The sequence below is a fragment of the Rattus norvegicus genome, chromosome 4 (genome assembly GCF_036323735.1).
Source record: "Rattus norvegicus strain BN/NHsdMcwi chromosome 4, GRCr8, whole genome shotgun sequence".
NCBI lineage: Eukaryota > Metazoa > Chordata > Mammalia > Rodentia > Muridae > Rattus > Rattus norvegicus.
This window is the reverse complement of record NC_086022.1, coordinates 151,619,072-151,645,989: the sequence shown is the minus strand read 5'-3', so window position 1 is coordinate 151,645,989 and position 26,918 is coordinate 151,619,072. Positions and strand designations below refer to the sequence as shown.

At 45.7% G+C, this 26,918-nt stretch overlaps 1 protein-coding gene across 2 annotated transcripts; it reads left to right on the top strand.

Annotated features, from left to right (window-relative positions):
- Tmem72 (transmembrane protein 72) lies at nt 1-25,294 on the top strand. 2 transcript variants are annotated; one of them, NM_001108643.1, is made up of 5 exons: nt 1-408; nt 16,001-16,067; nt 19,750-19,821; nt 21,184-21,323; nt 22,614-25,294. In NM_001108643.1, the coding sequence occupies exons 1-5, from the start codon at nt 339-341 to the stop codon at nt 23,090-23,092; spliced, it is 828 nt and encodes a 275-aa protein (NP_001102113.1). In that variant the 5' UTR covers nt 1-338; the 3' UTR covers nt 23,093-25,294. The 2 variants fall into 2 exon arrangements, with proteins under 2 accessions (NP_001102113.1, XP_038963792.1); XM_039107864.2 differs by lacking the exons at nt 1-408; nt 16,001-16,067 and adding an exon at nt 16,091-16,204 and having other exon boundaries at nt 22,614-24,330.
- The last annotated feature ends 1,624 nt before the right edge of the window (nt 25,295-26,918 follow it).

Sequence of the window (26,918 nt, the reverse complement as noted above, 5' to 3'; positions counted from 1 at the left end):
TAATCAGCCTGATCTCAGGCAGCTACACAGGAGCCGAAGCAGCTCCAGGCTAGGCCAGGGCTGTGTGGAGAGAGGAGAGCGTTCTTCCGAGATAATGATTAAACTGAGCAGCACTTGGCAAGGGCACCCGCTGCTAAACTAAGGAGGTGAGCCCCATTCACACCTCAGCCAGGCTGTGGAGCCCGGAGCTAGTTCATGGAGGCTGAGCTCAGAGGCCCAGGGGCCCCCAGCCAGCCCCTGTAGCCTTCTGCGCTTGTGCGGAGCATCCAGAGCATCTCAGATACAGGGGAATCTTTGCAGCCTGCTCTTCTGGGACTCTGTTCACACCCCCTGGCACCATGAAGCTCCAAGTATTCTGGACTGGACTGGAGTATACCTGCCGGCTATTGGGCATCACCACGGCTGCAGGTAAGATCCTACCTCTCGTCTGCCATTTCCTTGCTCAGAGACACAACAGGGAAAGCTACTAGAGAAATGGCTTCTAGCCAGGAGATGGTGGGCACATCTGACCACATCTGCCCTTCCGCTCCTCTTTTGAACCCCTCAGAAACCCTGAACTCTGAGAAAATGCCAGGTGCAGAGTGAGCCTTAGGCGGAGAGAGAAGAGTGAGCCTTGAGTCCGGTGCCGATACTCAGTGGCAGACCACCCTCACAAGACCTCGAGAACCTTCAGCATTCCTAGCGCTGCAGTGAGCTAACGGGTCTGCGGCTTGCCCTCAGAGAGCTGTGAGGAGAGCCGGTCGAGGTGGGGACTAGAGGTAAAGGTATATAAGGCTGAAAAACTGTGAGAACTGTACCATTGTGTAGCTAATTAAAATGATCACCTAAGTTCACCTTCCTTTGCTCGGCAATAGTCCTAGCTTATGCAGAGAGAATCCCGTTGACAGGGCAGCTTTATCCTCAGGAGACCTGATAGCCATAAAGATGGCAAGCTTCCCTGCACCCTGCTGGAAAAAAATGCATCGTTGAAAACCAGCCCCTTTGGTATGAGCCATCTACAGGAGCATGGTGTGAGGTTTAGAGGACCAGAAATCACCTGAGCTGCTCAGCTGACTGGAATTTCAGATAGTTAGCAAAGAATTGACCCTAACCTTGAGCCACACCAATGCAGAAGGAGGCAGAGCCTAGACTGAGGAACTGGATAGCAATGTTCTGAGCTCTTAGCTCTCTGTACACCAAATCCCTTGGGAAAATGAAAAATATGCACATTAAATCCATCTTTGCATCGGGACAAAAACTTTCTCAAGAGTCTCTCCCAACTGAAAGGCCCCTCTCCAGTTCAAACCAAAGCAATGTGACCCAAGACTCGGGCTTCTCATGCATGCACGCGTTGGTCCAGCCCTGAGGGGCTTTGAAGCTGTGCTTCCTGACCTCTGTGATGGATGGATCTGGCGGATGCAGTGCTTAGCAGAAGACCATGTGAGTGGTGCTTCTGGGTAGATGCCCTTGTGATTAATCCACGGTCAGTGCGGATCCAGAATGTTCCTGGGGTGCTAGCTTGAGCTCATAGTCAAGCTATTGGGCTCTTCTGGCACCATGGCTATGAATCAGAGCTGACAAGGTCAAATTCCAGCCCTCCTGCTTCGCCGGAGATGGAGCAAATAAACTCAGATTGGAGCCATGACCTTGCCAAGGTTACACACGGGGTTGGAGTAACAGTACCCTGGAATCTTGGCTCCTGGATGTTCCCAACAGCGCCAGACAAAGCTCTCCCCTGCATCCCGAGGCATAAGAATTGATCTGCTCAGACCCGTGTAGATAGGCTAGTGGAAAAACCAACTCTAGCTTCCTTCAGGACCCCAATGCCTTTTACATGTAAGGGATGATCGCAAAGGTGATCTTAAATCTATCTCCATAATGCGAGTGTGAGTTACTGTTTACCACTGTTAGTCCAAGTCTACTGTGTTCCTTCTACTCCATGAGTTTTAAATGCATACATTGTACCCTTCAGGCTACCAGGAACCTTATAACTAGAACTCAGTCAGACTCCACCCAGAGCAACTGCCTCCTTCCTGCCAGGAAGCTGCTTAAGGAGCTCACGTCTATCTTTCTAATGGATTAGTGTGTCTACCTCATCTCAACCTGAGGATGGCCTTTCGTCCCACACCCCTCAGCACATGTGCACACCGAGGCATATTGCACATCTTAACCACAACCTTCATCTCTGCTAAGACCCAGCTGTTAATGCTGGAGATGAACCTTTCTGCTTGGCTGTAGTACAAGATCCAAGCTAAAAATAGACCACAGTTGCCTTCTAAAGGCCAAGCTTTCAAAGAATATCCCTTGGGCTCTCCAGAGTGCTGGGGCAAGTGGGAAGCTGGAGAGGGGCTCCAATGCTCTCTGGCAAATCTTGGGTTTCTCTTGACATCACTGGCCTTTGGGCCTCTGTCCAGTACATAAGATTTACAGATTCCTTGTTTCTTTAAGCATCTTTTGTTGAAATCCTTGAAAAAAGAAAACTTTTCTATTGAAAAGTCTGGGGCCCATTGTAGGAACATTGCTGCTACAGGGGAAATGAGACTTGAAACCGACTGGCACATTGCAGATACCCAGGGCAGTGGGGCATATGAGGTGCCCCGTATGCATAGATAGCATGGATTATCCTGATGCTAGGCAGGGATGTGGACAAGGGCTTTCAGAGTGTCACCTGCAGGGAATGTGCACCTCCTGGGAGGTAGCAACTTCTGTCCCAGAAACTTCCTCCTTGGACCCTGGAAACAGGCTCAGGGCTATAAGTCTCAGGTGTTCCCATGATACAACAGTTTCCTGTGCCTGTGGCTGTAGCAAGCCCTGTAGAGAGGCTCACGACGCTGCTTCCTCCCACCTCACTCCATTCATGAAGTGTCTTGGCCAGGGTTTCTGTTCCTGCACAAACATCATGACCCAGAAGCAAGTCGGGGAGGAAAGGGTTTATTCAGCTTACATTTCCACGTTGCTGTTCATCACCAAATGGAGTCAGGACTGGAACTCAAGCAGGTGAGGAAGCAGGAGCTGATGCAGAGGCCATGGAGGGATGCTACTTACTGGCTTACTACCCCTGACTTGCTCAGCTTGCTTTCCTACAGAACACAGGACCACCAGCCCAGAGATAAAACCACCCACAATGGGCCCGCCCACTTTTGATCACTAATTGAGAAAATGCCTTACAGCTGAATCTCCTGGAGGCCTTTCCTCAAGGGAGGCTCCTTTCTTTGTGATAACTCCAGATCGTGTCAAGTTGACAAACAAGATGTGGAGCATCATGGATTTGCTGCCCTGCACAGAGCTCAAGCCCTGTACTCTAAATCAATGGTTCTCAACCTGTGAGTTGAGACCCCTTTAGGGGTCAAACAATCCTTTCACAGGGTTGGCCTAAGAACATCAGAAATATTTCCAATTCATAACAGTAGCAAAATTACATTAGGAAGTAGCAACAAAAATTTCATGGTTGAGGGTCAGCACAGCAGGAGGAACTGATTTAAAGGGTCCCAGCATCCGAAATGTTGAGAACCACCGCTCTAAGTGGTTTTCAGGACAGATGCTCCTGCCAGCCCAGAGTGAACAAGCCACAGGGGACAGACAGCACCTTGCCAGAATATTCTCAAAATGAGCAAATCTTATCCCTTAAAACAGTCATGTTGTTCTTTGGTCTCGTCTCTTCTCTTCTCTTCTCTTCTCTTCTCTTCTCTTCTCTTCTCTCTCTCTCTCTCTCTCTCTCTCTCTCTCTCTCTCTTTCTCTCTCCCTCCCCCCTCTCTGTTTATCTCTCTTCCTTTCTGTCTCTATCTCTATCTCTTTCTCTCTGTGTCACACACACGCACACACACCCTACTCTAACATGACCTTACAAAGTCCTTCCCTGGTGTTTGAGGTCATGGGGTCATGAGAGCTGTGTGTGTAAATCCCTGAGTGGTTCTCTTGCCAAGATGTAGCACGAGACCCTGCCCACAAAGCAGACATGCTGAGAATCTGTGCACAGACCATGAGGTCCTGCCTGTTCTGTACAGGTGTGAGAACATCTGGCTATCCCTCACTGAAAACAGACTCTCTCTGCATTCACCTGAGACACTGCAAATATCCTGTGTGAGACCTTGAGGTGCAGTCACAAGATACCTTATAATCCATTCTGTTTTGGTTAGGTTGGGTTATTGTTTTGACATTGGCTCTATATTTACCCAAGGCTAGCCTCAAATCTGCTACCTTACCATCTCAATCTCTGGGTTTATAGATGTGGACCATCTTACCCAACTCATGATTGCTTTTAATACAGACTCATCAGAAAGGATCTGGGAAATGGATAATAACTGGAAATGAGGGAAGAAGGAGAATCCTGCTTTGGACCTTTATCTGGAAAGGAAGTCCTTCCCTTGCTGTCCTACATACAAATAAGCATGGGTTCTCCCAAGAGTGATTTGTCCCCTAGGGGAAAAATGTCATCAGTACTTGCTAGGGCCTCCCACCCTACCTCAGAACAAAGGGTGCTCACTGGAAGTTTCTCTGTGTACTCTCATCCTGGCTCCCACCCACCCCCCACCCTGACCCCCCACATATATGCACACACACACACACACGTGCTCTCATCTCTATTTGATTCCTCTAGCCTCTGTTTAATAGTTGCTGGCTGATAACATCGCTGTCGGAGTCATCATAATGGGCTGAACCCTGTGCTCCTTGTTTTCAGTGCAAAACCTCATTCTATCCTCTGCACTATCCATTAAGGCCTCACTCTGCTCATCTCCGTAACATTGTCCAAGGAGGGAAACTAAGGTGCACTTGGTAAATTAAAGCACTCTACTCAAAGTCTGCTGCCAAGGAAGCAGGGAGGTGGAGTGTAACTGTTGGCTCTCTGTTCTTGAGACCCTACTTTTAATCCGTGCCCTCTGAGTCAGGATGAAAGTGTTATGCAGGAAACAGAATGGGAGAAATCAGGTGCCACTGCTCAGAAAAGGCACAGACACTGGGTGGAAAAGGAGAAGAACTTATTCATATGACATGCAGGGGGTATCCTCCCCAAAGCCCAGTTATCCAGCTGTGGTCACCTGAGATACTGCTAAACAGTACAGCATCATTCTTGACTTTTCCCTTCACGGATAGGCTTAAGTTTTACAAGTAGCTGTGATTCAAGATAAGGCACCATGATATTTCCCAACTAATTTTAGTCTTCTATCTCAAAGGGGCATGTTCCTCTGTATTTGAATGAATCTAAGATGCTAGATTTAAAATGAAACAAAACAGAAAGAGTAGTAGAGAGACCCAGTTGGAGCCACTCCATAGTCTACTCTTATGACTCAAGCCTGGGTCAGTCCTGGCTGTGCACAGGCTTAGTCAGGGTGGGGCTGGATTAGCATGGGTATGACAGTATTGTCACAAACAATATAGTCAAGAACACCACTTACTTGTGAGGCTGAAGACACTGGCATTTAAGACTTCTGCTGGTTCTCTGAATAACGTGTATGCATGACTCATCTGGTGATCCTAAAGATCTCCAGCTGAGTCTACTCTTGGGTCCTGTCTGCAAATGTTCCCAGAAAGAAGGATCACAGTAGAACCTCCCATTTATGCATCCAGAAGCACATAACTAATAGCACAAATCCATGTTACTGTCTTTCCTATACCCATAAATGCCTGAAGATCGTAGTGCTGAATTTAATGGGGAAACCAAGGCCTTCCAATCCAGCTGGGTGCCTGCCTAGGCACACAGTGACAGTGCAGGGCATCCTAAGGACTGCACAGCAGAATAACTGAAGGAACGAGGTGATGTCCAAGCAAAGCCATTGTGGGTAACTTGTCAAGCCAGTGTCCCATTGCTCCTAAAACAAGTTCCTGGAGTCACTCTGGGATCACTTACGTCTTGTTTTGTTTCTTTGTTTTGTTACATCCCATTAACCTGCTTCTCTATTTAATATACGTTGCCTACCACATACCCTTCAAACACAGTAATGACTTACAAACATAAATCCACGTGGTCTCACCTCAGCCTTGGTCAAAGCCTTCAAAAAAATGATTTCTAAGTAACTCTCTAGGGCCCTTCGTGCTAATTTCCTTTTTTTCTAATTTTGAATAGTCATTTAGTTTTACTGTCTGAATGTTTTGCCTTGCATTTATGTCTGTTCACCACATGTGTGCCTGGTCCCTGTGGAGTTCAGAAAAGGATCTCAGATCCCTGGAGCAGGAATTACAGGAGGCTGTGGGTGCTGGGAATCCAAGCCAGGTTCTCTGCTAGAGCTGCCAGCGTTCTTAACCACTGAGCCATCTCTCCAGCCTCTCTGTCTCCACTATATGCTAATTTCAACCACTCTTATATGCAGATCTGCATGACTACCTCTTGCCATTGAAGAAATCATGTACTCTAACATGTCTGCAGGGGATTTTTGTCCCAATGAGGTTACAAAGTGTTTCCAGTTTTGTTTTGTTTTTTTCTGGTCTGTTGATTATTCTCCCTGTGTCTTTTCCTCCCTCTGGCTTCACAACAAGCTTTGGGCCAAACATTTCTTTCTTCACTCTATATCTCCATCCTCCTCTTTAGATTTGCACTTGGAACACAGAAAGCTAATTACGGTTCATTTCCTCTGATAAAGTTCGGTGTTTCCATCTTGTGCGATATGTACCCATATATTGAGAAGCCAAGACCTCCACTACAGGGCACTGCATGTGATCTGACCAAGTAGTAAACACATTCCACTACCTCGTGCATCTGTGACCTGTATTACCCCTCTACTGCCCCTTCCCACATAAACTAAGCTTCAGTTTCCCATCAACAGAACAGGGACAACCATTGGCTCTCCCCTGAGACTTCAGGGAACCAATAACTCAGAATGAAAACTGCTGCCATGGATTATAGCTCAAGGCAGGCTAATTCTAGAAGCCTGCTCAGGAAGCAAGGTCTGTGAGACATGAACAACTAGCTCCTCTTGAAGGATGAGGAGGGATCAGAGGAAAGGGAGAAGGCAACAAGTGACCCCATTAGGATGGGAGTGGGTGGGACTTTAAAAGGCCTGATCTAGTTGTAAGAGGCCTGTCACTTTCAAGCTGGGGTGGTGGTGGCTGCAGTAGGGAGGGGTTTGAGACAGGATCTCACCCAGTAATCCAGGATGTTCTGGAACTTACTGTGTAGTCTGAGCTGGACTTGAATGTCTGGCAATTACCTGATTCAGTCCCCTGAGTACTGGAATAGTAGGCATGAACACCCCCACATACACACACACAGATCATAGCTATACCATGTGCAGTGTGCAAACCAGAAAGAAGAGGGCAGCTCTGATCCAGTTTCATAGGCTCACAGTTCTTTTTATATACATATAATATATACATATATACATATATACACATATTTATATATACATATATCCATCTGCCTATTAGTCTTTTCTTGTCTTCCCCTCTCTGTTCTTGTCTTCTCTCTCTCCCTCTCTCTCTCTCTCTATCTCTCTCTCTCTCTCTCTCTCTCTCTCTCTCTCTCTCTCTCTCTCTGTGTGTGTGTGTGTGTGTGTGTATTTCCCATACAAAAAACAACATATTTCTCTCTTTAAGCCTGTTTTATTTAACTTAACATTATAGTCTTCAGCAAATGACACAATTCTTCTTTAAAGTTGAATAAAAGTCCATTGTGCATATTACCAAACATTCCTTATCTGTTCATCTATGGGTGGATGCCTAGGCTGACTTCATGTCTTGGCTTCTGTGAGTGGTTCAGTAACGGGCACTCGTGGACGGGTTCCTCTGTGATATGTTAACTCCGTTTCTTTGTGAGGAGACCCGGTAGTGCGTCTGAATAGATCGTGTGGTGTTCTCTTCAGGGTTTCTGGAGAAACCTCCACACAGGGCTCCATAGCGGCTCTTTTGGTTTGTGTCCCACTGGCAGTGAGCGGGGTTTTCTCTTTCCCCACACCCTCATCAGTACCATCTGCTTCCTTGATGAAGGTCTTCTCTTGGGGTGACATAGTCTATGTGTTTTGGATTTGCATCTCCTGAGCTGGCCGTTCCTTTGGTTGTCTGGTGTGGAGCTGCCCAGCAGCACCCAAGGTTTCGGGGAGCATAAGAACCCTTGTGATAGGTAAGGTCAGGTGAAGAAGCATGGCGTCTGTGCTGTGGAATCACATACATTATTCTCTAGCACCAAGAAAATTGTCGTTCAGAACAGCAAATATACACACTGATTTCGAACACTGAGATTGAATAAGAAGTATGTAAATTTCTAGCTAAGAGCAAGAAGACAATGTTTTCTGAGCTCTCCCAAGGAAGATGCTGTTCTAACAGGAGACGATATCCTCAGGAGTGCAAGGCATCTCACAGCATCTCACCCAGCAGTCTCCTCGCCAAAAATGGATACATCAGCCCAGATTGCTTCCCAGGAGAATTCTACCAACATTTAATGAAGATGTGATATAATTCTACGTAAACAACTACAGAAATTTGAAAACAGAGTGATTTCCAACTTATCGCATAGAATCGGCATCTACATATTTCACAACTGATCTCAACTGCCAACTTGACACACTGAGAAGAGGGAATCTCATTTGAAGAAGTGCCTCCATCAGATTGACCTGTGGGCACGTCTGTGGGGCAATTTCATGATTGTTGATCGATTTAGAAGGACCCAGACCACTGAGGGTTGTGTCATCCTTGGGCAGGTAGGCCTGGGCTTTACATGAAAGGCCGCTGAACATGAGCCTAAAGTCGAGCCAGTAAGCAGCCTTGCTTTATAGACCCTGCTTCACTTCCTGCCTCAGTTTCCCTTGATGATGGTACATCAACTGGAACACAAAACAAACCCTTTCTTCCCCTCAAGTTGCTTTTGAGTCTTGTTTTAAAAACAGCAACAGAAAGCAAGCTAGAACGACATAGACACCAACACTAGACAAAGATGTAAGAAAACCAGAGACTAACTCCCTGAACGATTGTAGCAAACAAGTTAATATAGATAAGAAGGATAATATGCCACAAGCCACTGAAATTTGTGACAGAAATTTGCTGCAAGTTGTTTTAAGCTTTAATTCTCCATCTATAAATAGACATGTGTTGCTTGTGCTCCTCTTGTAAATCCTTATGATTTTTTTACGGTTGTTAGATCTTTGAGCATTTCATATGCGTTTTGGTCACTTCACCTCCCCACCTCCTAACTCTTCTCGGATCTACTGCCCCTGTCCTGTCACAGACAACATTGTATCTTTCTTTTCACCCACTAGGGCCAATTTATACTTCATAATTATTCATGAATGTGTGACCTTTCATTAGAGCATTGTTGATTTGTCAGTGGCTACACTTTTAGAGAAAACTGATCCTTTCTCTCCCAGAAACTAAGAACGTTGTTAAAGCTAACATCAACCAATGAAAGGAACATATAACATTTGTCTTTCTAGGTCTGGATTACCTCCCTCAAAATTATGGTTTCCAGCTTTCCCCATGCCTGTGGATTTCATAGTTTTTCTTTAAGAGCTGGGTAATATTCCATTTCGAAGGTACATGGCACTTTGGTTATATCATCGTCCATTGGACTTTTATGCTCTTTCCTGACCATTGTGAACGAAGCAGCAATGAGTAAGGATGACCAAGTGTCTCTGTAGTGGGACATAGAGCGCTTTGGGTATATGCCCGAAAGCTATGCTGCTGACTCCTGCGGTAGGTCTATTTTTAGTTTCTTGATAAGTTTCCACACTGATTCCCATGGTGGCTACACCCGATTGCACTCTCAGCAGCAATAAATAAGTGCTTCTCTTTCCTCACACTCCTGCCAGATTTGATGCACTTATTCTCTGGATCTTGGCCATTTTGACTGAGGTGAGATGAAATCTCCAAGTAGGTTTAATTTACATTTCCTTGATGACTAAGGCTGTTTGTGTTTTGCCTTTTGAGAATTCTGTTTCATCTCTTGCCCCATTTTCAATTGTGTTGTTTGCTTTCTTAATATTTAATTTTGAGTCATTTGTATGTTCCAGATATTAATCCTTTGTCTAGTATGTGGCTTGTGAAGAATTTTTTCCATCCCGTAGGCTTCCTCCTCAGTCTAGTGCTGGTGCTCTTTTTACATGCATATGTTCCCATTTACAAGTCGTTAGTCTTCATGCCTACACTGTCATGGTTCTAGTCAGGGAGGCCTTTCTTGTGCCAATGAGTCCGTATATTCTCTGCTTCCCTTCTATTAGACTTAAGGTATTAGGCCTGATGTTGATGTCTGTGATCCATTTGAAGCTGTATTTTGTCCAAGATGAGAGAGCAGGGTTCATTCTCCTGCACGAAGCTATCAAGTTTGTTCAAGATGCTGTCATTTCTCCAATTTGTATGATTGGCTTCTCTATCAAAACTCAGATGGCTGCAGAAATGTGGGCTGTATGTGGGCTCGCAATTCTATTCCATTTTCCAGTGGGTGTTCTTATATGAATGCTACACTCTTTTTTACTTTTATGGCTCTGTAAAATAACGTAGTATCTGGGGTGATAGCATCTCTAGCAGGTTATTACTGTCATTGTTGTTGTTGTCGTCATTGCTGAGGATTGTTTTGGCTCTATTGGGCCTTTTGTATCTATACATGAAAATTTTTAAATTATTTCCATTTTTCCAACTTCTCTAAAAGATTTAATTGAGTTTTTGGTGGGAATTATGTTGAATCTGTAGATTACTTTTGGTAGGATGGATATTTTCCTAATAGTGATCCTGCCAATCCATGAGAGTGGGAGGTCTTTCCATCTTCTGATGTTTTCTTCAAAAAATTTTTCAGCATCTTAAAGCTCTTAGCATACAAGTTTTCTGCTTCCTTGGTTAGATTTAGTCCAAGGCTTGTTTTGACACTAATATGAATGATATTGTTTCCTTGCTTGCTAGCTCTGTGAGCTTGTCATTTGCTTGGAGAAGGCCACTGTTTTGTGCACTGATTTTGTAGTTCATTTTGCATAATGTATTTATCAGCCGTAGTAGATTTCTAGTGAAATCTTTTTTTAACTTGGGAGGTTTTTAATTACTTCTAGCTCACTGGATGTTATGGATTTACTTAAATTATTAACTTTATCGTGATTTAAATTTGAATTTAAATATGTTTATATCTATATATGGGATGAATTTATGTATGTGTAAATATAAAATATAAAATATGTATATATAAAAATTCATCCATTTTTAGATTTTGTTTGGTTTGATAGAACATACACCTTTAAAGTATGTCTTTATAAGCCTGTGAATTTCCTTAATTCTGTTATAATAAATCCATTTTTCTATAATTTGATTAATTTAGACCCTCTTTCTCTTTCTTTTGGTTAATTTGATTAGTTTTGTTGGTTTCTTTCCCTTTAGTTAGTTTGGCCAAAGGTTTGTCAGACTTGTTTCATTGATTCTTTGTATTGTTCTACTCATTTCTTTTTCATTAATTTCATCCATGATTTTGATTATCTCCTCATACCTACTATTTTGGGATATTAATTGTTCTTATTTTTCAAAGGCTTCAGGTGCATCATTAGATTATTAATTTGAGAGCTCTCTAACATCTGTATGACGGTGCATGATGCAGGCGCTTTCTCCTCAGCCACGTCTTCATTTGTCCCACAGATATTCATATGCTATGTTTTCATTTCATTATTCCTTTAATCTTTTCATTTCCTTCTTGATGTCTGCCTTAGCCTTATCTTGATTCAGTAGTGTGCATTTAGCTTAAATGATTCTGTGTACTTTCTGTCATTTCTTCTGTTGTTAGTATCCAGCACCCATGGTTATCAGACAAAATGCAGGTCGTGACGTCAATTTTCCTTTATTTGTTGAGACTTGTTTTGTGTGCTAATATGCTCTCTTCTGTAGAAAGTTCCATGGGCCACTGAGAAGATTGTATAACCTTCAGGTTTTTGGTGGGATGTTCTGGGGATAGATAAATGTCCATTGGATTTATGTCACTCCTCAGATTCTCTATAAAGATTTTTTTCCACATGATTTATTGGTGGAAGTAAGGTATTGAGATCATCCGCTATCATTCTGTTGGAGTCACTGTGATTTTACATGAAATAGTCTTTCTTTTATGAAATTGAGTGATCCTGTGTTTAGTGCATCTATGTTTAGGATCATAATATCCTGTTGCTGGATTTTTCCTTTAATGAGAATCAACTGTCCCTTCTTATCTCTTATGATTAGTTTGGGCTTAAAATCCATTTTGTCAGATAGTATAATAGCCTGCTTGTTTCTTAGTTCCATTTGCTTAGAATACCCCTTTTCATAATTTTATTATGAAGTGCTGTCTATCATTAGTCATGAGGGAGGTTTATGTGCATGGGTGTTTGGCCTGCATTTATGTCTGTGTTAGAGTGTTAGACCCACTGGAACTAAAGTTACAGACAGTTGTGAGCTGCCATGTGGATGCCAGCATTTGAATCCCCATTCTCTGCAAGAGGAGCTGGTGCTGTTAACTGCTGAACCCCAAGTTATATTTCTTAAAGGCAGGGAAAGGGGGGCATTTAAAAACAAGCAAACTAAAAACATGCAGCTTTCTGAAGGTTAAAGGCTAGATGCTTTTCTCCTGAGGTGGGAACAAGTCCAGGATGTTCATCCTTATCACATTTAGCCAGCACTGGGACTGAGCTGTGGCCAGCATCCTGACTGGGCTCAAACCACCACTGCCATGCAATCAAGAGAAACAGTGTACAGCTTGCAGTGTAAAAAGAAGAAAATCACAAGGGCAACAAGTATATAAAAGGTGCATCTTTAATGCATGAAACATAAACGATTAAATATCCATCTCTATAAAATTACCTATCTCTAATCTTAATCTCTAAAGGTGTGAAATGAATCATAGACCTAAAGTATACATCTTAAATAATAAAACTCCTAGACAATAGGATAAAAAAAAATCTCTGTGTTGAGTTAGGCTGAGATTTCTTAGATCAATAGGAAAAGTTCTGTCCCTAGTAAAAGAATTAATAAAGCCCTTCTGATTGGATCCCATCAGGATTTTAAAACATTCCCCAGCCCTGGGTCCTGCTAAGACTGAACCCCCAGTGAACTAGATTGTTGGGGGGAGGGCGGCAATGGGGGGAGGATGGGGAGGGGAACACCGATAAGAAAGGGGAGGGGGGAGGGGGATGTTTGCCCAGAAACCGGGAAAGGGAATAACACTCGAAATGTATATAAGAAATACTCAAGTTAATAAAAAATAAATAAATAAAAATAAATAAAAAAAAAGCATTCCCCTTTAAAATACAGCATTGGAAGCCAACACAAAACACAAGTGATGGTAAATGTGAAAAGGCATTCCCCATCATCAGTCCTTAGGGCCCTTGAGAACTGAAGCATATACGTTAGGATGGCTGGAATTAAAAAGACTGACTCATTGGCAAGGCTGTGAGATTCTCATGCACTCCTAGTGAGAATGCAAACAGTGCACTCACTTTGAAGCAGCTTGACAGTTTCTTCCAAAGCTGTACATGCTGCTGCCACATGATCTGGTGATTCCGCTGCCAAGCACCTACCCAGGAGAAAAGAAGCACAGAACCATGCAAAGAATGCATATAAGGGGCTGGGGATTTAGCTCAGTGGTAGAGCGCTTACCTAGGAAGCGCAAGGCCCTGGGTTCGGTCCCCAGCTCCGAAAAAAAAAGAAAAAAAAAAAAAAAAAGAATGCATATAAACACCCGTGGCAGCTCGGTTCAGAATATCCAAAACTAGAAGCGACCTAGCTGTCTGTCAGTGTGCGAGTTATAAACAAGCTGAGCTGCTACATCCCCATCAGTCAGCAACACGAGTGAGCCCAGCTTTGGTACGAACTACTGGTGCACACTACAGCTAAAATCAGTCTGGAAATAACGGTTTGGGTGTAACGAATAAGCAAAGATGAGTGTGCCCTATTCAGTGCTGTCTATCTTAACTCACAGGAAACATAAACTAGGCTCTCCTGATAGAAGTGGATCACTCGCTGCCTAAGGGTGAACCACAGAAAGGGAATGGAAGATTTCACTGATGTGATGCCTGGAGGCTTTCAGGTTGATAATGATGCCCGTTCTCTTGATGTCGTGATGCTTCCATGGGCGAAGACACGTGCCAGCCAGTACTTATCAGACTGCACTTGAAACATGTGCAATTTGTCACAGGTCAAGAATGTCTCACTAGGGGTTGGGGATTTAGCTCAGTGGTAGAGCGCTTGCCTAGCAAGCACAAAGCCCTGAGTTCGGTCCCCAGTTCCAAAAAAATGAAAAAAGAAAAAAAAAAAGAATGTCTCACTAGAGCTGTCACTGAAAGTGCATGTTAATCTTGATAAAATGATGTCCTCAGACAGTGAAAAACCTCAATAACATACAATAGGCTCTTGGTGTTCTCTATCCAGGTAAATAGCTAAGCAGCTCTGCTAATGCTGGCTGGGTAAGCGTCCCTACCTGGAGGCTAGGCAACTGATGGCTTATCTAGACTGGCCTTGGCTGGGATGATAGGACAACTCTGTTCTACATGTCTCTCAGTCCAGCAGAAGACTGGTAGTGGCAGAGAAACAGAGAGGAGGCTAAGGTCTCAAGGCCACTTTATGTCTCTACTTGCATTGTGTGTAGACAATCCCATTGTTCAGACAAAGTCATGTTGTTGAGCCAAGAGGCATCTCTTTGCCAAAGATAAGGGATGGCTAAGTCATATGATGAGGGGTGTGGATATCTAGAGGTGTATAGGGCCAGTGGCATTGCGTTCTATCACAGGAACTGCTATTGAGCTAAAGCCAAAACAGACACTTCAAATGGTGTCTTTCATCTATGGGTTATATTTAAAGAATCTAGTAAGGGTCTAGTAATGTAGGTCAGTGGCTAAGAGTTTGCATGGCATAAACAAGGCCCTAGATTTGTTCCCCAGCACTGAGAAACAGAAAATAAAGAAAGGGAAAGAAAAGACTCTAGTACAAAATAGGTGAATTCTACTGCCTTGAAGGCAAAGTTTTCCATGAAATCTCTTCCAGAAGTTTCTACCATAAACTCAGACATTTTCCCATGCCAATTCTCCATCCTGGCTCACCTGTGACTGTGGCATGGACCTCAGCACACAGGGAGCTTCTGGGCCATATTAGGAATCTCCTCAGCTTCCTCTGTCTCAGGGAATGCATACCAACAGGTTCAACATCTCTGCCCTGTACTGGAAAAGGCAAAGACGTGTGTCCTGGTGGCCCCAGACATTCCATTTTAACACCTGATGGAGTGTTGTGATGACGTAGTCAATGGCTAAGGGAACTATGTTAAGAGCTCATCTATTCTTATCAGCCCTCTCAAGAGGAAAGAATATGCCTGGTTTCATACACCAGGCATATATTAACAAATATACTCACTGTGGACAAAGAGACCTTCCACTCACAGTCTAATGTCGCTCATTGATTTTCCTATCAGGAGTCCTTCTTGAAGTCTTGTGAGTGTACAAGCAGCCCAGAAGTCCAATCCTTCTAACTGCATATTGCAAATCACCGTCTGTTACTCTTCTAGGGGGTCAGGGGGGCCAACAAGGGAGTAAATATCTCTCAATATTTACAGTGAGCATCCATTTAAATTCTGAGCGAGTGCTTTTTTGATTATGAGAGTCACATTCAGAGTGAACATCCCCTTAATTCTTGGCTGAGCACCTTCTGAATTTTAGGGTAACTATCTTACGTTTATGAAAGCCATATTTCAGTCACAAGCTCAGTGATCCAGGCAAGAGAGTAAAATCTAGGTAACTTTCACCCATGGCAAGTCATAAAACATACACTGGCTTGGCCCAGGATGACAAGAGTCTTGGAAGTCACCACAGAGATTAGTAATGAACCCAAGGGGCCGTTGACTTTAGTTAGGCAGTTTCTAGGGCACATGGACCTTGAATGGTTTCTATACTATAGGGTTAGGTATTCTTTGGGCCCTTCCTGGGGTTTCAGGGACCACCTGGAAACCTTCCTGCTCTCTTTATGTGGCCACAGCTGTCAATACACATGGAAGGGACCAACCTTCCTACTCTCGGGCCTCAGGAAGAGACTCAGGCCTTAGCCAAGAGTCCTCATGGGACAACGCTATGGAGTGGTCTGCCCAGACCCACTGTCCTGTCTCCTCTTCCCTTGCAGTACTGATTGGAGTGGGCACTGAGACCTTCCTCCGGGGGCGGTTCAAAAGCCTGGCCTTCTATCTGCTGTGAGTATGAGTACCTGTGTTCTCCCCGCCTGCATGTTCCAGTTCACCTATGTCTGTCCACTCAGAGTAACACAGGGTAACCCACTTCCTATGCTAATTCCTCCCCATCCAGAGGTGGAGCCACAGAAACTTCTAAGGTAAGTCCTGGTTTGGGAAGATCCCATACATCAGCCAAAATCCTTCCATACACTCACAGATGCATCATCTATCCATGAGTCCATCTTGTCCATCCATCCTACCTACGAAATGCATCCATTTACAGATGCGCCTATTCCTCATCAAATCACTCCTCCATCTATCCATCTATCCATCAATCCACCCACCAACATGTCCACCTACCCATTCATGCATCTCCAGACTTGCCTATTCACCTGCTCACCCTTATCCATCCATCCATCCACCTATCCCACCAACCTACCTACAAAACCATCTATCTACCCTTTTACCCACCAACTCTATGCACTCACTATAAACATACATATAGTTCCTTTACATGGAAAGTACAGTTCATTGTCCTATGTGCATTATGTCATTTAGCTTAGCATCATGAGAAGTATGCTCATTGCCCTAGTTGTAGAAATGGTCAAATTCAAGACTAAGCAGCCACCCTAAGTCACTAAGCTAGTGAGCGACAGGTGTCACATTAAGGCATGGGACTCTGCTTCCCAAGCTGACTCTTCCTCTCCATCACCAGCTGTGCCAATAGACCTTGGCATGAAAGAAATGGGTGTGCAGGGGCTGGGGATTTAGCTCAGTGGTAGAGCGCTTACCTAGGAAGCGCAAGGCCCTGGGTTCAGTCCCCAGCTCTGAAAAAAAAGAACCCCCCCCAAAAAAAGAAATGGGTGTGCAGGGATGTCACAAGCAATGAGTTGGGGTCCCTGAGCCTATGACTTGGAATCTCTGCGATCCTGCCCTAGACTACTAGCTAAAGGAATGTTGGAAGAAGGATCTGTGCCCCAGCAGTAGAATGTCTCAACTGCTTCTTTCTGCCCACAAGGTCTCAGGCTGCATCTTCTGCCATTTTCTTCCCCTCATTAACTTACCATGCATAATGGCTGACCTTTGCCCTGGACAGCCATTCTACCCCCCTACCTCAATGTTGGCTCCCTACTCCCCTAGAAATTTCACATCTGCCCCTCCAGCTACAGTCTACCTTCAGAGCTCATGTCTACACTGCTAACTCTCACATCTGCCCCCTTCCAGCTATGGCTCACCTTCGGAGCTCATATCTACACTGCTAACTCTCACATCTGCCCCCTCCCAGCTATGGCTCACCTTCAGAGCTCATGTCTATACTGCTAACTTATTTCTTGACACTTGGCTGCACCTTGGGACATCTATTGCCTGGCCTTCATGCTGTGTGTACCCATGGAGCACCCAAGTATACACAGTACATCTCAATGCCCTTGAGGCACTGTCTCCCTGGGCCCCTACAGCAAGGTTGACCCTGCCTCCTCTCCAAATACTGGTATCGCACCAGTATGCCTCAAGTTAGACAATGAGGACACCTTCTGCCTGCAGTGGCAGCTCTGTCTTGAGGGGACTCAATGCCCAGGCAGTCATTCTTGGATCCATCCCAGCCCCAGTCTCCCTGCCCCTCACACTCACTAAATTTCTCCTCTACTCATACCTTGTTCTCTGACACTCACAGATCAACACCAGTCCCTGTCCTGCCATCCCCCATCCCCTAACTTACTAACTCCTTACAGGAAGTCTGAATGAGTCACTTACACACGTAGTCTGAATTGCTCTCTGCCCCAGGATGTAGGAAATGGCTCTTCTGAGAGTTTCTGCAAAGCATATGCCTTTGAGTATTTCTGACTCTCACAGTCTCCAAAGTTTGAGGATGGTCCCCATCTGGCCCCTGCCACTAATGAGCTGTGTAGTCCTAGGCAAGGGTCTGACCCTTAGCTTCCTCATTCATAACTGACATTAGTATATCTGCTGGTTATAAAAGTATTACAAAGACCAAAGAGTTGGTTTCTATAAGGCTTTTAGCATTGTGATTGGCACATTTCAATCATTATGTTCCTATCATTTTAAAATTAAGGGATAAGAATTGGGCAAATACTGAGGAGAAATTAAATGCTATAATCACACAGAGAGGAAAAAAGCATCTATGTAAGGGTAGTTACATGCTAAGCACATCTCTAAGGGACTTGTAGACATCTAATCATCTAATTGGTAATACTTTCATTGGTGAAGCCGTATGATTACCCCTGGCTTACAGGTGACAAACCGAGTCATAGAAAGGCCAAGTCTCTATGTCCATGCACACAGCTGATCAGTGACAGAAGCAGACCCACGACGCTAAGAAGACAATGGTCCTGATCCCCCTATTGCCTCTTCTCTCACTACCTTTCACCCCAGGGCACTTTCCATAAGACCTGCCCAGGGTGGGCCCAAGTCTCACATGCTAATTATACAGGGAATCCTTTAGAAGCTCATAGACTAGTGACTTTGCCATTGTGATAACAAGTGTTCACCAACCAGGCAACAGAGGGAAGGAGAGACCTTCCAAGAAAGGGTAGCTTTGTGCAAAGGCCCATGCTACATACAGGTACTCATAAAGGGATTTAAAAGGCGTGTAGTTTCAATTGTACGGATCAGGAATGCTCTTCAAACAAAAGTTGAAATGTTACTTACAAGGATTCTAATGTAAATTGAGAGAGTATAAAATTGAGAAAAGTCAGACAGAAACCTTTGGTTTCACATCTGCCTCAGGAAATTCTGATTTTAGAATTCCTGGAGCATGGACATTCTGGATCAGTAGGCACCTTCAGATCTGTGTGTCCCAGAGCCCTTGGCAGCCTGGTAGTGATAATGGAGGAATAGGAGGTGCAGTCCAGTGAGTCAGGAAAGCCAAGGAGCAGAACCTGAGGCCAGAGAGAATGGAATTGTATCTGAAAGTATTTTAGAAAGACACTTAGCAACTCTGGGTGGATAAAAGAGAGAGAGGGGGATCTTCATCAGGACCATCCTAGTTTGCTTTCTTTTGCTGTGATAAAGACCATAACCAAAAGCAAAGTGTAGAGGAATGGGTCTATTTATCTTACACTTCTATGTACAATCTATTACAAAGGAATGTCACGGCAGAAACTCCAGGAAGGAACCTGGAAACAGGAACTGAAGCAGAGACGATGGAGGAAAGTCGTTTGCTACCTGGCTCACCGTGGCTTGTGATTTTTTTTTTTTAATACAACCCAGACCACCTGCCCAGGAGTGGCACCACCCACAATGGGCTGGGCCCTCCCACATCAATCACTGGTCCAGAAAATGTCCACAGACTTGCCTACAGGTCAGTCTGGTGGGGGCATCTTCTCAGTTGAGATTCCCTCTCCCCAGATAACGGTAACTTATGTCAGGTTGACAAGATAACCAAGTGCTCAAATTTAAGGCTGGGCCAGCAGACAGAGAACACACCTTCCAGTGTCCACTTAAAATACCAAGTACAGGCCACCTCACTTGCCTCTTCCTTATCTCTACTCCTAGCTACAGCCTCTCTAGTCAAGACCTGTCTGTCATCCAGGCAGCACTGAAGGAACGTTTGATAGAGACACAAATAGATGGGGGCAGGGATCCTGGCCAGTGTATCTGGGACTCAGAGACATAAGCAGACAACCTTGATAAATCCATAGGAGACCAACAGGGATGGCCTTCCTCATGTTTTTCCCCCTCACAGGTTTACAGGAGTCACCATCTCTGTGTGTGAAGGGACCTACTTTGTGGCTCAACTGTTGGCCATCTGCTTCAAGTGAGTAGCCTCCAGGAGTAATCTTTACATCCCTACCCAGTCCAGCCCCAGACAGATACCTCACCTGCAGGGCCATGGCTGAGGCTGCCCTGCTTCTGGGGCCATGGTAGACTGGGTCTCCTTCCAGAAGCAGGAAGCCCAGGCCTAGAGTTGGTTTGGTCAACACAACTCAGTCACCTGCTATCTGCTATTCTCAGCAAGTCAGATCCAGTCAGGGCCTGACCCTACCCAGACTCCCCGGCAAAATCAGCTTTCCCTACCCCAGGACATTCAGTCTCTGGGCCAGCGTCCAGGCTGCAAAGACACGTTGAGGACCCTGCAGAAGGCTCAGCTTGCAGGGAGCAGAGCTGTGTGTAGAAACTGGCTCTGCGTCTTCCAGCATTCAGACCACAAAGGCCCACTGTTGCCCAGCCAATGCTCACTGTGTGAAAATGGCCGTCAGTGTAGCAAGGGCTCAGCCCAGAGAGTGAGTTCCCCAGTCAATGAGATCCAGACCTTAGCACCTTGGGGGCTAATCACTGCTTCCCAGGCTCAGCCTTTAGGTGGCAGCATGCTCCCCTTTCTGCTGAATTCTACCTCAAAGGATTCTTGATATTGCAGGAATGAGAACGAATATTTTAGTCTCTGAGTCCTCTCAGCACGTCTTTCCGTTTTCTGTGTGCACGTACATGTACACCCACAGACTGACACCAGAGGGCGCCAATGAGCTATACCAGGCAAGATTCTGTGGACAGTGATGCTCTGAAAGCATCAGAGGTCCGAGACAGGCATTGTCTTACTTTGCCTGTAAGGAAAACTGTAGGCGGTGTCCCTGAAGAAATTTGCCCAGCATCAGGGCTCTGCCTTTACCCTGGGTCATTCCTGTGTGTCAATTTAAAAAAATGAAGTTTTTCCATGCCCGTTCTGCCCTGTGCCTGACAAGGCATAGCAAGCACAGTGCAGCTGAATCCCTGTCTGTTTATTCCTCGTGCAGTGTGCAGTGTACAGTGTTCAGTCCACACAGTGGTTTTGTGATGATGGTTCTTGCAGTATACTGTTACTTGTACATTAAAGACTTCCCCCAAAAAGACTTCCACCATCTTTCCTTTCCTGGTGGTCAAAACCATGGCTAAAGGCATGCATAGGTGAGGGAAGCATTTAGAAAACCTGTGAGCCCTCTGAGTGGCCCAAGCAAGCCTCCTAACCGTAGAACCTACTGTGAGGACCCTGGGCTTCTGTGACTCCAACCCCTGCAGATACTCCGTCAAGAACCACTGCAGCGATCACAGATGGTGCAGGGTCAGGTCCCATGGCCTTCTGTGGAGCTGGGACTTTGACATAATGATTTCTACTAACCTGATGATGCTGAACCCCCTCCCCCAGGTGTCAGCCGGGGTCTCTGGCACACAGAGCAAAGGAGAAGGCCCACTGGCTGGGCTGCTTCCAGAAGTTCCTCGCCTACATGCTGCTGTCAGTGGCCTGTTTCCTCCACCCTGTTCTGGTCTGGCATGTGACCATACCAGGTAGGAGCACCAGGGCTAGTGGACGTATGTGGGCCCTGCACGGATGTGATCTAAGTAGGAGGACCAGGTTCTGTCTCCCAGAGCCCCCGCCAGCCCATCGACCCTCTCTGACCCAGTATGTGAGCATGACTGTCAGATGTCTACTATGCTGACCAAGCAGCAGGAAAATCCTGAGGCGACACCCTCCTGTACATAGCCATCCAGAGGTTGGACCTTTGATGGGAGCCTGGGTTGTCTTCTCTCTGGCCACTTTCAAAGAATGAGGTGGCTCAGCCTCAGCCCAGACAGCATGTCCTGGATACCTACCCACTCAGCTCTAAGCTCTAGGCTGTGTCAGGAGGGTACATGTGACAACATGTCAGCTTCTTCTCTGTTCCTCCCACTAGCGCCTCGCAGGACGGCTCAATCTCTAACCCCAGAACCGGCATCCTCCCCTCTGTACTTCTGTCTCTGACCTTCGTTCTACAACCCTCCTCTTGATTCCCCCTTATTTATATATACACTGCCCTCCCAGAGCCCATCCGAAAGACCGAAAGATTCCCAGACTAAACTGGAGGAGACAAAGCTCTCTTCTTTAGCATATGTGCCATGGCCCCTGAAGAAAGTCACAGAAGGACTCGCCTTGACATTGAGTGAGCCACAAGCCCTACCCCTCTGACAATGACAGACTGGAGAGACCCTGGGGGGACTGGTGGGCACTGGCGGTGTCAGGTTCCTGGCTTCCCATAGATGGGCTGTGCTCTTTACAAGAGACCGTAGCAGAGTCTGCAGACTGGCCCAGATGATTGATGGGCAGTATTCCCTGTGCCACTGAACATGAGAGATTCACCCTCCCTGAGTTTATTGGGTGGGAACTGGGGGAATTGTCACACTTCTGGGAGTGAGAAGACATCCAACAAACTCAACATCCACAATAGAATCCATATCTAGCAAAGCCATTACATACCTGCCCTCGATAATCCACCCCGAGAGGGAAGCTGAGGACAATGGTGTAGTCAGTACCAAGACCAGCTCTCCATATGAAGGGGTCATGGGGCATAGAGAGCAGACGGACCCCTTGTTTGGTATCCTGGCCCAACATAGCACTAAGTCTCTCTGAACCTTTAGCCTTGTCGTGTCATTATGTCAGCCCGAGTCTGGTGTGGGTGTGTGAAGGCTTGACCTATCAGGGTGCTGATCATGACTATACAGTAAGGTACAGTAGTGGTACGATGGAGAGGGTTTGCCCCGCCTCTGGTTTTCCTCCATGGCATGTCTGTGCAGTGTCTTGACCTCCCAGATCTTTTCCAGGCTCCATGCTAATCATCACTGGCCTGGCCTACTTCCTGCTGAGCAAACGGAAGAAAAAAAAGGCTGCCCCAGAGGTGATGCCCCCCACGGAGCAGTACAGGGACCCTTCCAGCAGCATTGTGAGTACCACAGGCTCTGGGGACACTGAGCAAACCTATACTTTCCATGAGGCCTTCAAGGAGGGGCCCAGCTCATTCCTCATCCACATGAAGAGCATCCTGAAGGGGACCAAGAAGCCACGTGTCCTGCAGGCCCAAGATACCCTAATGGAACTGGCTCTAGAGCCAGCTGACTCCTTGGCCAAGAAAAAGCAGGTACACTTTGAAGACAATGTGGTCAGAATCATCCCATCGCTCACTGAAGGTCTAGGTGATAGTGACAGTGGGCCAGAGGAAACCAGTTCTGACACAACCCCCATCATCCCTCCCTCCCAGACCCCACTCTTTCTGCCTTCTCTCATGGCCACTGACCTGTTCTGAGCTTCTCAGCTAGAGGTCTACAGATGGACGGACCTGCCAGAAGATTCCTAATAGTCACAGTTCCTACAGGGAACTCAGGGTCTCTGTTGGTCAGCTACTCACATCCTCGTGGTGTCTGGGCACTCAGAACAATGACATAGTGTACCAAGTGTACCAAGACTGTGGTGACCTCCAGCAAGGCACAAATGAAGCTTTGCCATGTGGCATCAACACAGGCTCCTTCTTGGCAAGGGGTAGTGAAAGAGACCATGGCTTCATTCTCCACGAGGCTGCTGACCCAACTTTCTAAGCCCTAAAGGAACAGAAAACATGAGTTCACCCCTGCACCCAACAAAGGGTTCAGCCTTCAGTAAGAACTCTATGGGACGTTTTGCTTGTGATTAAGCCTACTGGTGCCAAAGGCCAAGGGCTATACTGGCAGCATAATCGAGATTGCTCAGAGGACATATGAGAAAGGAAGACTTGGCTCTCAGTTGAGAACAGCCTGGCAGTGGGCTACATTCTCAGCATACTCTGGGACCGGGCTGGGCAGCAGGCATTTCAGAATCTCCCAGGAAAACAATAGCTCTCTGTGCTCCCTGCCAGACAAGCTGACCAGAAGAGCATCTCTCATTCCTGAAGGCTAGCTCAGAGCTTCCTGCCCTCCCCTCATCTAACCCCCATCCAACTGTGTGGGCAACGTTCAGAGTCCAAGTAGACGGTGTAGATGGTTCACTATAAGAGAGTCTGAGAGCCTGTGGGCATCTGTAGCAGAAATGGCTAGGACATCGCATGGAATAGTCATTGTAGTTCAGGTTCCAAGGGACTGTCCCCAGAGAGCCACATGGCACAGGAAGTACCTCTGCCATGCTTAGATACCTGGGAGAAGAACCTCTGATAAGGAGATGATCACTCAAAATAGACAGGAGGGGAGAAAGCAGAGGGAAGGGGAGAGGGTTGTGGGCAGCCAGGCATGGCTGCATCCTGGAGTTACAGAGGTGGCAGTGAATTTGATTTAGATATTTCTCAGAGAAAAGATTAGCAAGACACTTTGTAATTCTAAATAGTATGTTTAGTCCACAGGATTACTGCCAGGAAAAAGAGACATGTTATTCTTCATAGCTAACACCCAGCATGTGAGCAACAATGAATTGAGAGTCCTATATCTTGTGTCTGAGGAGGGGACCTGTTTCAGGGCCCTCTGATGGGTAAGCCTCATAGCATTTATAGTCTAGATAAAGAACGTGTTTATTGTATAATGATCAGTGCCTATGAGATTTTTTTGTTTTTGTTTTGCTTGGTTTGGTTTTGGAAACACGTAGACATGAGGCAACCTAGAAGTCAGTATTAGCCTGGTACTTAGCACAGCCAGCAACCCAGATGGACAGAACATGTTTTGCAATAGAGAATGTGTTTGCTAAGACTGTGAGGAGTGAAGGCAGGAAGCAAGCCAGGGGGCCTGGAGTAAGTAGGCATGGCCTACTCAACTCATCCAAAGATCTACGTCTGATGGATGACCACGGGGGTATTTAAACTGTTTCTTTGACTTTTCCAATGGAGGATGTTGGATAGTGCAGTCAGGGGAAAATAAAATATATGGAATATAGGGGAATGTCCCCATTACTATGGGGACCTGACAGTGAGGAAGAACAAGAGAGCACCACCATGACACTGAATTTGTGTAAGGCAAGGCCAGTGCAGACCCAGGAGGTGACTCTTAACTCCAGATTGCAAGGCTGGAACTCAGGGAGCAGAGCTTGCAGCCTGACTGAGGCCAAGGGCCAGAGGGAAGAAATCCCTTAACCAAGAGGAGCCAGGTACTCTCTCTGAGTCTCTGTATTCATTACTTTCTGACACTGAGATAAAATACCATGGACAAAAGCCACTTAAGGAAGAGACAGTGTATGTGGCTGACAGTTCCAGAGAGCTAGAGTCCGTGATAACAGAGACGACCTGGCATGCAGCCGGAGATAGAAGCCAGCCGGTCACATTTCATCCACACACGGGAAATGAGGGAGAATGGGGAGGGCAATGTGACATGAGGCTGTGAACCCTCAAAGCCCACCCCCACGGATGCACTTCCTCCAGCAAGGCTGCACCCCGTAAAGCTCCCATAACTTCCCCAAACAGTGTCACTAACTGGATGAGTGACTGACATTTTTCACCCAAACCACTGCAGTCTCTCATCAGCTTGTACAGTGCTAGAAATCGGTGGCTCCTGGTCAGTAGCTTTTCTTAAACTTTTCTTAAACATCCTTATTCAGATGTAATTCTCTGTCATAAAATTGGCCGACTTAAACCATACAGCTAAATGGGTCTTAGTCTATTTCTGGTCTGAGTTTTTTATACTCGTCTAATCTATCTCAAGTTCATAATATACTCATCACCCCACCCCACCCCAAAGAAAGATCCAACCCAGTAACCACTAAGACTCACTCCTCGCCTTCCAGTTTCTGTTCTATAAAACCACTAATCTGCCTTGTATCTTTGTAACTTTTACTGTTCTGAGCACATCATCATTTGAATCACAGAATTTGAGCCTCCATACACCCTGACCTGACTGCTCCAGATTGGGCACAGCCTGCACTTAGCAGCAGTTTCTGCATCTCCCAAGATAGGCTGATCCCACAGGATTCTCCTTGGCTCTCTCTGTCTAGTTCTCTATTAAGTGAGGACTTGGCAATTTGTCTATTGCTACCAGTACCATGGAGTTCTGAACACCCTTTTATTGGTTTATTCTCCCTAAGATGTATTTACAATGTTCCTGAGAATACGGTGTGAACGGAACTCTTCTCATCCTGTTCTGAAAGAGGGCTTTCCCCTGGGAAGATCTCTGAGCTTTCCTTTTTTTCTTTCCGGACAAGTCCTCAATAGCAAAGCCCGCTTTCCTGGGGGATACCTTGCCTGGTTGGGTGAGCATAGGAGGAAGCAGGCCTCAATGCTTCGGTTTGTCCTTCCCAGTCTGGAGCCTCTACCTGAGGAGTCAGATGAGGTGGAGCAATCAAGGCTGTCATATGTAAGGCTGTGGAGTTTCCTGGAGATGACTGGGGGCTAGGACATAGAGACTCTAAGGGAAGCAAGCAGCATTAAAGGCAGATCCTTATATTAAAACATGTTCTGTATCAAAAGCATCTTTTCCTTATTCTCAACTATATCTCAATGTACACCAGCTTTATGACACAAGTTGAGTGTGCCCAGAAGTTTTTCTGTTTCTATCCTTTAAACAGGCACTACCCTGGGGATGGAGAGGCTGCAGCTCTAGTCAATGACCTAACAGCTCCCTCCCTCAGTGGCTTCCATTGAGGCAAAGCCAGAGGATTGACTCCAAAGCAATGAAGTATTTCAAGACAACTGAGAGTGGAATAAAGTTATAGAGTTGATTAGATAAAGATAAGGATAGTACACTATGTATATGTAAGTGCTTGCAGAGAGCGGGGATGGGAGGAAGAAGGGGGAAGGACATTAAGTAACTGATATGTGATGTGGGCTTCCCCAAAGGAGATCTCCACTCCCCACTTGAGTGTCTTCACAACAGCTGCGTGTAGGACTCAGTGCTCTCTAAGACCCACTGCTCCAAGGGTATCATTTAAGATATCATTCACAGCAACATTTAATGATTAAGCAAAGTTTAAATATTAAACAGTCCATGTGTTAAAGAGTATTCCTCTGTATATAAAATGATAAGGTGAGATTATGGGGTGTATCATTTGGGTTTAGGGATGAGACGGGATACTAAAAAGGTTTAACTCGGGGTTACAATGCCCTGGCCCTGTGTATGTATGCTTTATTTATTGTTTTATAACATTTTTACCTGAGATGTCTTCAGGAAAGCCAGCATTCCGGTAAG

Bases quoted from the DNA above. Each gene is read 5' to 3' on its own strand.
- Tmem72 (NM_001108643.1), top strand. From the start codon at position 339: ATGAAGCTCCAAGTATTCTGGACTGGACTGGAGTATACCTGCCGGCTA. The intron at 16,068-19,749 runs GTGAGTATGAGT...TCCCCCTCACAG, and splicing joins AGCCTGGCCTTCTATCTGCT to GTTTACAGGAGTCACCATCT. The intron at 21,324-22,613 runs GTAGGAGCACCA...GATCTTTTCCAG, and splicing joins CTGGCATGTGACCATACCAG to GCTCCATGCTAATCATCACT.